General features: G+C 44.1%; 2 protein-coding genes across 24 annotated transcripts in view; one reads left to right on the forward strand and one right to left on the reverse strand.

Annotated features, from left to right (window-relative positions):
• PTPRM (protein tyrosine phosphatase receptor type M) overlaps positions 1 to 4891 on the reverse strand; it is a 665945-nt gene extending 661054 nt beyond the window's left edge. For 2 of the 13 annotated variants that reach the window (XM_053243123.1, XM_053243113.1), the window contains exon 1: positions 4325 to 4848. In XM_053243123.1, the coding sequence (XP_053099098.1) occupies positions 4325 to 4397 (73 nt within the window). In that variant the 5' untranslated portion in view covers positions 4398 to 4848. Of the gene's footprint in view, positions 1 to 4324 lie in introns of all 13 variants that reach the window. The other 11 variants (XM_053243121.1, XM_053243126.1, XM_053243124.1 and 8 more) reach the window with 9 other exon arrangements.
• The window catches only part of LOC128322230 (transcription initiation factor TFIID subunit 3-like), a 29848-nt gene continuing 20065 nt past the window's right edge, over positions 3496 to 13278 (forward strand). For 6 of the 11 annotated variants that reach the window (XR_008305604.1, XR_008305603.1, XM_053243127.1 and 3 more), the window contains exon 1: positions 3496 to 3951. Coding sequence is in view for 5 of the 11 variants with exons in the window: in XM_053243127.1 (XP_053099102.1) it covers positions 3685 to 3951 (267 nt within the window). In the remaining 6 variants the exon portion in view is untranslated. Of the gene's footprint in view, positions 3952 to 4856; positions 5050 to 8057; positions 8192 to 13278 lie in introns of those variants that run through there. The other 5 variants (XR_008305605.1, XR_008305606.1, XR_008305608.1 and 2 more) reach the window with 3 other exon arrangements.

Here is a 13278-nt window from a genome sequence, read left to right on the forward strand (position 1 = left end):
CCACAGGTTTGTTCTGGCATGTATATAGATACATATACATGATGTTGTCCCACAGACCCCGATGTGCAATGTATATTAGCACCAGCACTATAACTTTTAAATGCTTTTATCATGACACTTTTAAAATTAACTAACTTTTGCCTTTATAGACATTTTGAAACTGAATAGATTTCCTTGTTAATGTACCTTCCTGCCCCTAAAAATGAAATAGAGTGAGCAAATGGACAAACATCATAAGAAAGTAGTACAAGTGATTCCACTAGGCTGTCAAATACAGTGGAAAAAATCCAGTCTAGTTAGTGTCATTAGTCCATGAAATCAATAAGACAGGTTAGTCATGAATAACGTTTTACTGAATTCAGTATGTTATTCTACAAAAAGAAAGAACTTTTTTTCCAGTAACTTTATTTCACACACTCTCTTGCAGTGATATAACTAGGTACAAGAAGCCCAAAATAGATGATTGACAGTGGCTGACATCCTAACAAAGAAAGCACCAGTACAATAGAAGAAGCACTGGAGTTGCACTAGTAATTCTGAAGAGTTCCAGACTAATGCTGGACCAGTGCTTGTGTGTGTGTGGGGGGGTGGTTTCCAATGACCTTCCCTTCCTCCAAAAACAGTCTGTGTCACTCGAAAGTATTCCCTGAGGTTGCGCAACTCTCAGAGACATATTTTCAGGTGGCACAGAGTGCTTCCCGGGGAAAGGGAGGTCATCAGATTTGCCTCCAATACTGAGCCTACAGTGGAGCTGAGTTAGTTGAACTTTTCGGAAGCACCAATGCTTTTCCCATTACACCCGCACTTCGTAAGTCAGGATGTCAGCCAATGGATATAAAATCGTGAAGTCTAGATACTGTGCCAGCACACACAGCAAAGCTTCATGAGGATTTCACAGAGTTAATATTAGATATGAAATCCTAAAGTGAGAGTAAGTGATTTCAGGATTGCAGTATTAGATGGCATGCAAGTTTTCTGCCGCTTTGTACAACATGAAATAGCCATACAGCCTTAAAAATAGGCCTCTCTTGGACGTTCACATTTTAAACAAAAAGTGACAATTTTCTGAAGGATGTTTGGAGAAAGTCTATCAGAAAAATGAGGCTTTTATAAAAACACGTATTTTCAAATTCCATATACCTTTATTTGTTTTCCATTGTAGCTGATATTTGACAGAACACATCACATCTACACCGTTCATGTTATAAAAACCTAACATTTAGGATTATATTGTCACTTCAGTTTTGCAGGTTACTTCTATGCGAACAAATCATTTGTAGTTTGTTTTCTATGGCATGGATAATCTACCAAAGAAATAAAACTAAAAACACTGCCCTAGAAAAAACATCATCATTTCTTCCAGTATCATTGCGCTTTTTCTATAATCATATTTCATTATAGTTGTAACAATTAAATAAAAATGTCCAAATCAAATCTATAATATAAAAAGCTGGGCCTAGTAACCATGCTGAGGGTCAATCACACTTTCTTAGAAGTTCCATGGTAAACAGGGATTGACTTTTGGGCATTTAGGATGAAGGTCTACGAATCTCAAAACATTTCTATAAAATGACATTACCTTGGACAAGAATCACACTGTTTGATGCCACTTCAAGACACCACTGCTTTGTTTTTAGTCATTAAATTGTCATTGCTATTTTATCACCTTCAATCTTGGAAGAAAATTTATATTTCAAATAAATAAATTCAGAAATCTAAAAATTGTTAGTTAAGAAAACCGCAATACGTTCTGTTGAACTGTTAAGGTCATTTCCAAAAAAGATTCCTTGAAAACTTGCAACAACAGAAACTTCAAAACAGCAGAAAGAACATCTTATGATTTTTTTTATTCCTGCTTTTTCTTGATTACTTCATAAGGAAGATTCTCTAATGAGTACTGAAAGATAACTACTGTACTAATATTGAAAAACTTCTGATAAAGTTTCAGGTAAGGTTAAAAAAACCCATAAAGATGCAGATATGCACAAAAGTTCCCTACTCAGCTGCAAAATAAACTGAGTTGATTACAATTTTAGTGTGACATAGGTAGGTAGAAACCTGAAGTTAATTTCATCAAGAATTTTTAACAATATTGTGACTTTACCCTAAAGTGCAACGATTTTCCTATGTTCCTAATTACCTCCATACATTTTCAGAATACAGTATGACCACGCACTTTTATTTTAAATAAGTATTAGAGGACAATACAAAATATTTCATTTGTGTTATCTTTACATCTATCAATAACTTATGCAATTGTCCATATTCTCTGCTCCATGAAATCCAATCACCATTGCTGTATGTAGCACCTCCCATTCTGAACAGAAATTGGTTCACTGTATTAGCTATAACAATATAGCTTTTAATATATCTACAGACATACTTCAAAAGAGTATACATCCAATTTAACTAGACACTGTGCAAACAACTATCTTCAAGTGAATGCCACACCCCAAAACTACACCAGTGGCACTGATGGAGGACAGTTTTTAAGCAAGCATGCAATAATGTCACAGTCTGGTTCTAACACAAATATGACTTCTCCTGTACATGCTCTTCAACAGATAGCACTATTTCTCAGCACTTTTGACAAAATGTCATTCAAGCTATTTAGCCAATTCTGAAGTATGACTTGATCCTAATAAAGTGAAAGCTCACTGAAGTATAGACTCAAAGGCTTTCAGTAAAAACACTGAGAGTAAAGTTTCATAATTCACAGCTCAATATAGACTCATTGAAACCAGAGACGGGATACGAGAAGGGTTGTATTTTATTTTTCAGTGCTATATTTCACTGGAACGTCTCTCCCTTAATGAACCTTCTGACTTATGGGCAAATGTGGAAAAGGAGTTTGAGAAAACACAGCCTGCTTTCATACACAGAGCGTCCCTAGAACATACCAGTAAACCAAAATGTGTTTACACAAGAAAATCAGTAGGAGTGGAGTTCTTCAGGCCTAAAACGTAGTTTGCACAAGGGTGCTGCACACAAGCACTGCTTAATGCACAAAACACCAAGTACTCTTCAGCCCAGGCAACCAGAGTCCTACTTCTGATCAAAGCACGTAGAACATGGAGCCCAGATGTCTTCAATTTCGGTCATAAGTTTTTACAGTTCAAGCTTCATGTGAAAAACAAAACCAGGAGGAATTGAAGTTACTCATTCCTTCCAACTATGTGCAACTAACGGTTTCGCAACCCTGCTACAGACCAAAATTAGGGGTTTGCGCCTCAGTGATATATATATATATACACACACACACACTATTAAAGCATGTAGGTTTGTGCTACATACTGGAGAAGATCCAGAAGGGCGGGGGTGAGGAAATGGCAGCAGTGAGGATGCTGAAGCAAAAGCCCGCCAGGTATAATTAAGAAGTTATGCCTTGATGGTCACCCCTGTCACTAGTTGGCAGATGTTAAAGCCTGGCATGAGAGAAGTGAAGGCATCCAAGCACAGACGCTGTCTCCCATTTGTCCCAGAGTACAAGGCTCCTTCTACACAAGTCTGAAAGGCACAGGAGCTGAGGAATCCTGTCCCCCTTTGCATCTGGCCACGGGAACAACTGCAATCACATCACAACTTTCAAAGGACTTCACAGTCGCCCAGTGACAACTTTGATGGCCACAAAAGGAGGAGGAGGGAGCCGTGTGTGCCAGGCATTCTTCTAGCCAGGGTTCTTTCATGCAACTTCTCTGGGCACTCAGCAACAAGAGTGTGTACTTTAGTACCAGCCTCGCCGCCTCTTGCGAGATCTCGGCTCGGCAGAGCTTGCAGGAGCCGCGAGTCCTCGTGCCAGCAGCAGCCCTGCCTAGACGGCGCGTCACTGGCTGCAAAGAGGAGAAACTCGAAAGGGCGCTGCTGCTGATGCCCGATGCTGCTGCTGCTGCCCCCAGACTGCTGTTGGCCAGCAGTCAACTTGCAGAAAGTTTCTGGGGGTTGGAGGCAAAGGTAAGTCCCCTCCAGACAGAAGACTGAGCTCTTCTTGGGAGGCTTTTCTTCGCCGGTCCCGAGGCCGCCCGAGCAGTGCGAGCCTCTGCTCAAGCCCCTCTCCCCGTCTGGGCAGTTGTTGCGCCGAGCAGCCCAGCTAAGGGGCTCCCTCCGCCGCGCCTGGAACTTCCCTTCTCTCCCGCAGCCCTCTCTCCCTACACGCAGCAGCTTCAAGGGTCGCGGCACGCCCGCAGGGGTGGGGGAAACAGCAACTCCCCCACCCCAGTGGCAGCGCGTCCCGTTACTGCCCAGTCTTAACCTTTAACACACACCATCACTCCCCAAGGGAAATAGCCCGGCGGGGGCGAGAAAAGGCTCGCGGGTGTCTTCTTACCTGTGAACGTCTCCGCTCTCGCTGCCAGCCAAAGTCCAGCCAAAGTCAGGAGGCAACTTTCAACTTTCCCCATATTTCCTCCGTCTGGAGAAAGACCCCTCCTCCGGCCTTCCCAGGTACTGGGGGAAGGCTAGAGTGGGCGCCTCAGCCCCCCTCCGTGGCCCCTTCTCGACGGCGACCGCCTTGGCCCGAGAAGACTCCTCCAAGAGCTGCTGCCTTGCCTCTTGGCGCGCACAGTAGTCCCCGCGGTCAGGCAACTCCTCCAGGCAGTCCGCTCCCTGTTGCGCAGCTCCAGCGTCGCAGGCTCCTAGGCGAGCGCGCCGCGCCGTCTTTGCCAGGAACTCTTCTCTCCCTCTCTCTAGTCCCCGCACTGACTCGCGGTCCCCCCGGCAGGCAGGCAGGCAGGCAGGCGAGCAAGCAGGCAGGCAGCCGAAAGCAAGCAGCCAAGTCACGCCCAGCCGCCAACGCCACTGCCTTTCGCCCGCTAGAGGGCGAGTGCGGCACGAGCGGCACCCCCGCCGGGCTGGCGGGCTGCTCGGACGCCGCTTGGGCTCCCCGGGGAAGGCAAAGCCGACGGGACACGCGCGGGCGCGCGCTCTGAACACGATCGAAAACCACCGAAAGAAAGGGCCCGACACAAGTGGACTCAGCAGGGAGGGGAACAGCAGCGGCAGGGAAAAGGGAGTAAGAGCCGAACAGAAAGGCAGGAGCGGGGTGTGGGAAAGGTTCGTAGTAAACATACAAGTCGCAGCAGTTGAGAAAGGAGGTTCTGGGACTTTGGGAGGGAAGTATGACGAGGTGGGCATATTATCAGGCAAGCCAGTCTTAATTGCAGCCAGGCGGCGGGTCTCCGCCGCGATAATCTGCCTCAGTGCCACACTTCAGCTCTTGAACTTTCCCGAAAGCGTGTCTGTGAGTGTGCTGTGAAGAGTGCCGCTATTTACGACAACCTGTCTCCGCTTGCCCAGGACCGTTGGGGCAGGGTTCGGGTCAAGGAGCGGTTTTTAGGCACATTTGAGTTCAGCGCTTTTGATTAAAAATGATGTGCAGCACAAAAGCAACCCTTTGCCTGCTTACTTGGAAATAAGTCCTGTTGCTTTCAATAGGACGACTTATTTCTGATACGTGCCTAGGATTGCCGCATTACAGAAGAGGAAGAGGGTGTGTTGGCCACAGGAAGCATCGGGCAATAGGGAAATGGAACATGGTGCACTTGGGAATGGCCATAAAAACTATGGAAATGTCAAAATAGCAGAGAAAACTAGTGAGGGAGAGCAGAAAATAACTGCGGTAGGACATATAATTTCTTGAAGAAGGAGAACTCATCGATCAAGGGGGCTCCAACCTGCCTGGAATCCTGGCCTCTAATCTAGAAACCTTATAATATGTTTGCTTTGCATTGTTTTTAAAAATTTGTTTAATTAATTTGTCTCCCTGTTTGAAAGAGGGTCACATTGGTGATTTCCACTGCCCATTCTTCTTTCCTCAGTTTAGACTACTGCCTTTCCTTTTTAGTCATCCTTTTTAGTAGCCCCAGAAGAACGTATGAGTGCATTTCCTCTTCCCGCAGCTGCTTTGTTGCAGAAGAGCCTGCCCAGGATTTGTGTTCCTGGCAGGAAACTGTTTCAGCTAGAGGAGAAAGGGTGTGTTTGTGAAACTCGGATCTCACACTGGATACAAAAGCTTCTCATTCGCTTTATCATTTGGTGCAACACGCCAGCATCTCAGCTGTATTATCCATAAGAGAAGTTAGAAGACTTGTTTTCTTGGTTAAATCCCCATCAGAAACAGAATGATGCAACTCGGCCATAAATAAAAATGAACAAGCTGAAAAGCAGCACACAGGTTCCATGTGTAGCAATAAATCCACCTTCACTTGCTGTGCAGTTCTCTTGCACTGGAGAATAATTTTCCCTCCCCTCATCTCTGACAGCTGAGCCTGTCTGTACCTCCCTGTTGTGCTTTGGTCCTGTGCTATTGCAAGGCACTAAAAAAGCAGCAAAAAGGAAATGTAAAATAGTTATAGGCAGAAAATATAGTGGCACAATAACAATCTGATTTCTGAAATCAGGAAGAACTGGTCCTAGGCCACTTATTTTCTGTTGCATGTATACTTCAGTCTCCAAACCTATTGTTAACTGCAAATATAAACCATTCTAAAACACGTTGCTTTGCACTTATAACTGAAAAGCTGTTGGGACAGTAATATTTTATCTATACACACACAATCAAACTTCTGTTAAAGGATCTGGATCCCAGTTTCGATGGCATACCCCAACACACACACATACACAGGTTGGTTTACACCCCTACTGGTTGGCATGTGTCTGTGGGGAAATAGTCCAGGAATAAGCAGTGTTTTAGCCCTGGAGTTTGGAATAACCTAGGAAGCCCTAAAAAGGGGAAAGCATGGTGATATACCCATGCAAACCATCCACATTGGGAGGGCAGTCTAACCTAAAACTAAGGCCTAGGGAACCACAGTACAGCCATTTATATATGAAGTCCCTTGACTCTCTATGCCTCTTCCACACTGGAAACTAAGGGATTAATTCCCCCAGCCCTCTCTGCCCAGGGAGGTAGCCTTTACCTCTTAAGGAGTAAATCTGCTGCAGCTGCTGAGAGAAACTTAGACAAGGGGCCCATATAACTCGCTGACACCTCTAGGAAGATAAGGGAAGGGGCAGGGAAGATAAGGGAAGGGAAATGGAATATGCTATAAAGGGTGGATGTTGGGAAACTGATACAAGTTAAGGGATGGTCAAGTGTTTCGTTCTGATGTAAACAAAGGTGGATCTGCACTGATAGGCTTTACATTCCTTCTAAGACTTTTGTTACACCATAATAGATGACTAAGCTACCCTCTGTGTATAAATTCTTACCTGTAACTGGGGTTCTTCGCTCTTGATTTGGGTGCACCCCGAAAGCCTTACTTGCTAGCAGTAAACATCCCATAAGCTTTTCCCTGTTTGTGTGTGTATTATTTGGCGTCGTGCACCACCCAGACAAGAACCGGCTTTCACGGTTATATCAATGGCAAATGCATTTTACTCCCAGGAGCTTTTTCAGATGGCGACTTTACTTTGGGAGGGTGGGTATGTGTTCACATATCGGCCAGATTTACCCCAAAGTCCATGCAATATTTCAGAAATCTCTTCACACATGTTTCGGATTTTTTCCTCCATATTGGAACCTAGCCCAATTTATGTCTGGGGTAAAAAAAAAAATCTTTTTGCATCAGAATCTGTTATGCCCTGAACTCTCAGTAAAGACTCGCAGTAAAGCCAGCTGACTGAAAAAGCTCCAGGAGAGTCCAATACAGACTCTTTAATCATTAAATCAGGCTGACCACACAGTTCATTCCCAACACCCTGAGACTTCCCTCAGACTTCCCTTCAGAGCAAGTGTGCAACATTTCTGACATTCCTGCATTCAAGTATCTAAATGGCCCAGTTTCCTCTTGGATCCATTCTATTGCCCCATGGGGACTGGCTCTTTTGTAAATCTCCCTTTCCTGTATATGTTTTCTAGCATCTTCTGGAAGCTCTTTTTGTCCATACTTGGATCTCACTGTTTTCCTACTGGATTGCCCTTTAACTATGATGGGCATAACCAATCACCCTTTCTTAGAAGATAACTGCCCAACCCCAGTATTTTGTACTTTTGTCATCAGGATAAGTCTGTTTTCTGTCTGGTGACTTGTAATCCCATTCTTTCTATTCTCTGACACAAGGAACATAGTGCTGAGCAGTATGACTTGGACCCTATTAAAACAAGGACTTCCAAGCCCCACACTCTCTGATGTTGGCAGCGCACCCCATTTTTGCTCTACTGAGCACCTGGCTTCAGTACATCTCACCTGGAAAGGTAACTGATTTTTCTTAATTCCCCTTCCCATCCCAAGCATGCTTAAAGATGTATGTATGCATGTATGTATGCGAGTGTGAGTGTTTAAGGAGCAGCCAGCCTAGTAGCTTTTAGATCTATCTTTTACTAGAATAATGGAAATGGCCCTTGTCCCTTTGGGAAGAGAGCCAACTCGGGAATTCTCAATCCAAAGGGCTGCCCCAGGAGGCAGTTTAGAGGCTTTGGGGCTTTTTCTGCCCAGTCATAGGTTGATTCCAGCCGGATCACCTTGGGAAGCAGGGGCGTAGCTATAATTGAGCGAAAGGGTTCCAAGAACACGGGCCCCCAGCTCCTGAGGGCCCTCCAGCTCCATCCCTCCCTATTTTCTTCATTATCTCCCTCACTCTGGGGGGCCGCCAGAGAAAGGGATGAACACGGGCCCCCTCTCCCCTAGCTACGCCCCTGTTGGGAAGGATTCAGATCCCGGATTACCTTGGGAAGGATTCAGATCCCGTGTCTTTCTCAGTTTTAAGCAACTCCTATTCAGCCACTCTAGTTCCATTTCTCCCCAATCTTTCCTAGTTCATCTAACAGGTCTGTCTCCCCTTGTAACCAGTATTGTAACTGGCCAAGTTGGCTGCATCTCTTGCTTTTCCTGCTCCATGTGTCTTGGTTGTATCCTCAGCTCTCTTTCTCGTTCTCTTTCTCTTTCTCTCCCCTCATTGCTTCACTTGTTTGATCTTCATAGGAGTTAATGCCTTAGTAGCTTAATTCATTGATTAGTCGTATTTTCTGGTCAATTGCCAAGCTTCTGCTCAATTACTCTGATTCAACCCCCGCCCTCTACACTGAGTGCTCTTTATTTCTTTGTCTCTTCTCTAATACCGATTACTCTTCGGCCTTGGTTGCTTCTCCCCACCTTTGCCCGTTTGCTTTCTTCCTCCATCTCTAATAGGAATTAACCTTGATTAGGAATTAACTTTGATTAGGAGAAGTAGGACTCCTCTAGCTAGCCTCAACCTGCCCCTTAGCTAACTAGGGATGTGCTCCATCCCCCCCCCCCCATTAAAGCTTCCTTTTTCTCTGGTTCTTTGGCCCTTTTTAACCTGATAGATTTCCTTGGCCTCTGGCTTTGCTTTTCACTTAATCCTTGTTATTGTCCCTTCTCCTCTGACACTGTTTTGCACCTAGTCCTTGTTAGGGATGTGCCTGAAATGTATTCGGCGCCATCAGGGGTGGTACTTTAAGGGCAGGGGAGGGTGTACTCACCCCTCTCGCCGCATTTCCCCCACCAGCGCTCCATTATCCTTCCTGCCTGCTGCCCCATTTCCCTCATCGGCCAGAAGTGGCCTGAAGTAGCGAGCGCGCGCGCCCATCTGTCATGCCCGTGCACAACGGGTGCACACGCGGTTGCTACTTCCAGCCACTTCTGGCCGATGAGGGAAACAGGGTGGCAGGGAGGAATGCTGCCGCCCTGAGGGGCTTACAAATAACGGAGCGCTGGTGGGGGAAATGCAGCAAGAGGGGTGAGTACACTCTCCCCCGCCCTTAAAGTACCACCCCCGCTGGCACCAAAATGCTGAACACCCCCCCCCCGAACCGAAACATTTCGGAGGTCTTTATAATGGCCTCCGAAACATTTCGGGCTCAAACCTAGTCCTTGTCACTGTTTCTTTGCTTCAATCATTAATCTTTATTCAAAGATTTAGTTAACAATTATGATGGTCACTTGCTTTCTGTGTTGGGTTGAGGGTTCACCTCACCCCACATTCCCCCTGATCCTTTCTCTGACACTGATTATTCTTGGGCCCTGGCTACTACTTATTCTTTTTATTTTTTCTTCCTCTGTTCTCAATATGACTTAGTCTTGGTTAGTAATTTAGATACAATTACCTAGTGTGTTGGCTGCTTGCTTAGTTAACTTACTTAGTTATTCATTACCCAGCCAATTACATGCATATTAGAGAATCCAGTCTACTTACAACATATTCTAGAATCCACTCTAGTTATATAGTGAAGATTACATTTTAGTGCCTAGACACCATAACCATCTAGTGTGTTCTATGTAATGTGAAAATACTGATGTGTGTTATTAAATGCCATGCCTCTTCATTATAATCAATAAAATATATCTCCATTTGGACCATTAAATCTGTGGCTGTCTTTTCTCCTGGGGACTGCTTAACCAAGCCTTGCAAGCTAAATTTAGGGGTACCAGGTTACCCCAACTTTACACTTCCATGTACTGAAAATACAGGAATATTTTCGACAAATGAAAGAAATATCAGAACCAGAATCTCAGGTTCATTATAGGGCTGTAAAAAACTTAATAACAAAAACAAAAAAAACCACCCCATACTCACCCACATTTTGCCTATGGGAAACATTGCCATGACACTCCCACCACTGCTTTGGATCATATTTGGGTGTGCCAAGATTAAAATTGGTCTGAGCATGGCATGCTCAGCCATATGACAGTTTCATATGGCTGCTTCACCAAGGGAATAATGAGGGCAAAAGAAAATTCAAATTAAAAATAACAAGCATCCTACTAGGGGCAAAGTAGCAGTGAGAATCAACCGAAGGTACATGTATCTGTGCATACTAGTGAAAATTCCTCCATTATAAAGTTCTTTGTTTACTCCTGTAACAAGTTCACTTGCCATCTCCTTCTAGAATTGTGAACTCTGTACCTTCCCTGCCTCTCCCGAGAACATTGACGTGTCAGAGCAGGTCAGGCACAGTGGACTAGTGGCAAGCAGGTTTATTACAGCCCCCTCATTGCAAATAACTTCACTATGTGACAAGTCTTAGGAGAGCAGCTGAGGACTAAAGGTTCCTCTGAAGACCATAGTGTTTGAATTCAAAGTGACATAAGTGAATTTTAATTGAGAACTGCATCAGTTTCCTCATCCACATGAGATACTATACTATAAATTAGTAATAGGAACTCTATTACTAATGATATTGCACAACAGGGCCCCTGGACGAACACGTGAAAGAAACTGAGCAATGACCTTATGTCAGGCACCGTCCTCAGGAAAGTCGGAAGTGACCAGAAACAGTGCCATTGGGCAGCAGATTCTGAAGTAGACCATTTCCCCCCGCCTCCATCTCTATGTATCATTAAACATGAGCTCCAGCTGTATCATTTTGAACTTATGTTCTTATGTTCCTAACTTCCATTTTGGGTGAAAACATGTCTAAAGCCAGCTTTGCTGGGAAGTCCTCTTCTGGATTAGCATCCAGGAAATTAAACAAGTATAGTGTAATATTTGCTGTTTTCAGCTTTATAAAATGATGCCACAGGAGATTGAAGTATGGAACTGTCTTTTTGTCACTGCAAACATAGTGTTGCAGTTATTGTTGCATATTGTTATTGTTTAACACATTTTAGCAAAATTACAAACTTTACCACATTTTCTACTTCTTTCCAATATGCTAGACAGGAATGTATGTGATGACTGAAGACATATTTATAGCAGACTATTGCCATTTCTGCATAACTCTGTGGGACTTTTCTGTTTGGGACCATTGTTAGTGCTAGGGCTTCCTTTGTTCTGAGGCTGGCTTTTAGCTTTTTAAAAAATGACTTTGTATATTAGGGCTTCCACTTGCTTTTATGCTGTCTCAACCACTTGGTAGTCACTTCCTCCATTCTGTATGCTCCAGGGTTAAATCTGTCTCTTTTAGTAATCTGGCTTTCAGTCTGCCTGACTTACATAGGAACGTAGGAAGCTGCCATATACTGAGTCAGACCATAGGCCCATCTAGCTCAGTATTGTCTTCATTCACAGCCTGGCAGCAGCTTCTCCAAGGTTGCAGGCAGGAATCTCTCCTGAGAGAATCTCTCTCAGCCCTATCTTGGAGATGCCAGGAAGGGAACTTGGAACCTTCTGCTCTTCCAAGAGCAGCTCCATCCCCTAAGGGGAATATCTTACAGTGCTCACACCAGTGCTCACATCAAGTCTCCCATTTATATGCAACCAGGGCGGACCCTGCTTAGCTAAGGGTACAAGTCATACTTGCTACCACAAGACTAGCTCTCCTCTCACGTTACACCTTATGTGATCTTTAAAAAATGATTCACACAGCTCGCCAAATACTCAAGTTTAGGCAAGGAATTTTAAAGGGTGTCTAGCCATACTTGAATGGTGAACTTGTGTGCCCACACTCTCCCAGTTTTGGCCAGACATGTGACCTTCTACAGATAACTGAATTCAGGCGCAATCAGTTCTACGTGTTTCCATCAAAAGTTGACTGAATGTGCCAGCCTGTTCATTATAAAATAAAATAAATAAGTTAGCACTATATTTGTATAATTAGAGAAGCACAGGGGTGGGGGAGGGAAAGTAAAAGTACTGACCCTGCCCCATAGCAGAACACACACACACACACACACACACGTACATATGTACATATACTTCAACTGGATCTGACTTTCTGTGATATGAATAATGGTAAAATGAATACAAACAGACAACTGTAGCGGGGGTGGGGAGGGACTGCATAGTGGCTGACATCCTGACTAACAAAGCCCTGGTGCAATGGAAGAAGCACTGGTGCTTCTGAAAAGTTAAACTAACGTAGCTCCACAGCTGACTCACCAGCTAGGGCAAATTTTGATATCTTCTTCTGAATGCACAGTATACTTCAAATGCAGTAACAAGTGTTTTCCATATTTGCATTTGCTTCTTTATCTACTACATGAAGAAAAAATGTGGATTGACGTCACTCTTTTTTCTTATCTACTCTACTTATGAGTCAAACCTTTCTTTCTACCTTCTCCAGATCTCTTAAGCATTTGTGTCAAATACCAACATTCCTGAAGTCATAGCTGTCAGGGAGTTGAACACCAAAAATTTGGGTTCAGTTCTGGTCCAGGTTCTTCAGAATTTTCTAACTCTTCTGTTTACTTCTGGTCCATAGACTAAAAGTTGTCTGGTAACCAGTTCAGAGACACTTTGAATCTGTTTTGAATTTCATGCAGAATAATATAGAGGCCTTTCCTTGTGAGGCAACTCTTTAAAATGAATACAGACAGACAGCTAGGAGAAAAAAAACCACATAGTGACTGACATCCTGACTAACAAAGCCCTGATGCAATG

This window comes from Hemicordylus capensis, chromosome 4, assembly GCF_027244095.1.
Source record: "Hemicordylus capensis ecotype Gifberg chromosome 4, rHemCap1.1.pri, whole genome shotgun sequence".
NCBI classification, from domain to species: Eukaryota; Metazoa; Chordata; class Lepidosauria; order Squamata; family Cordylidae; genus Hemicordylus; species Hemicordylus capensis.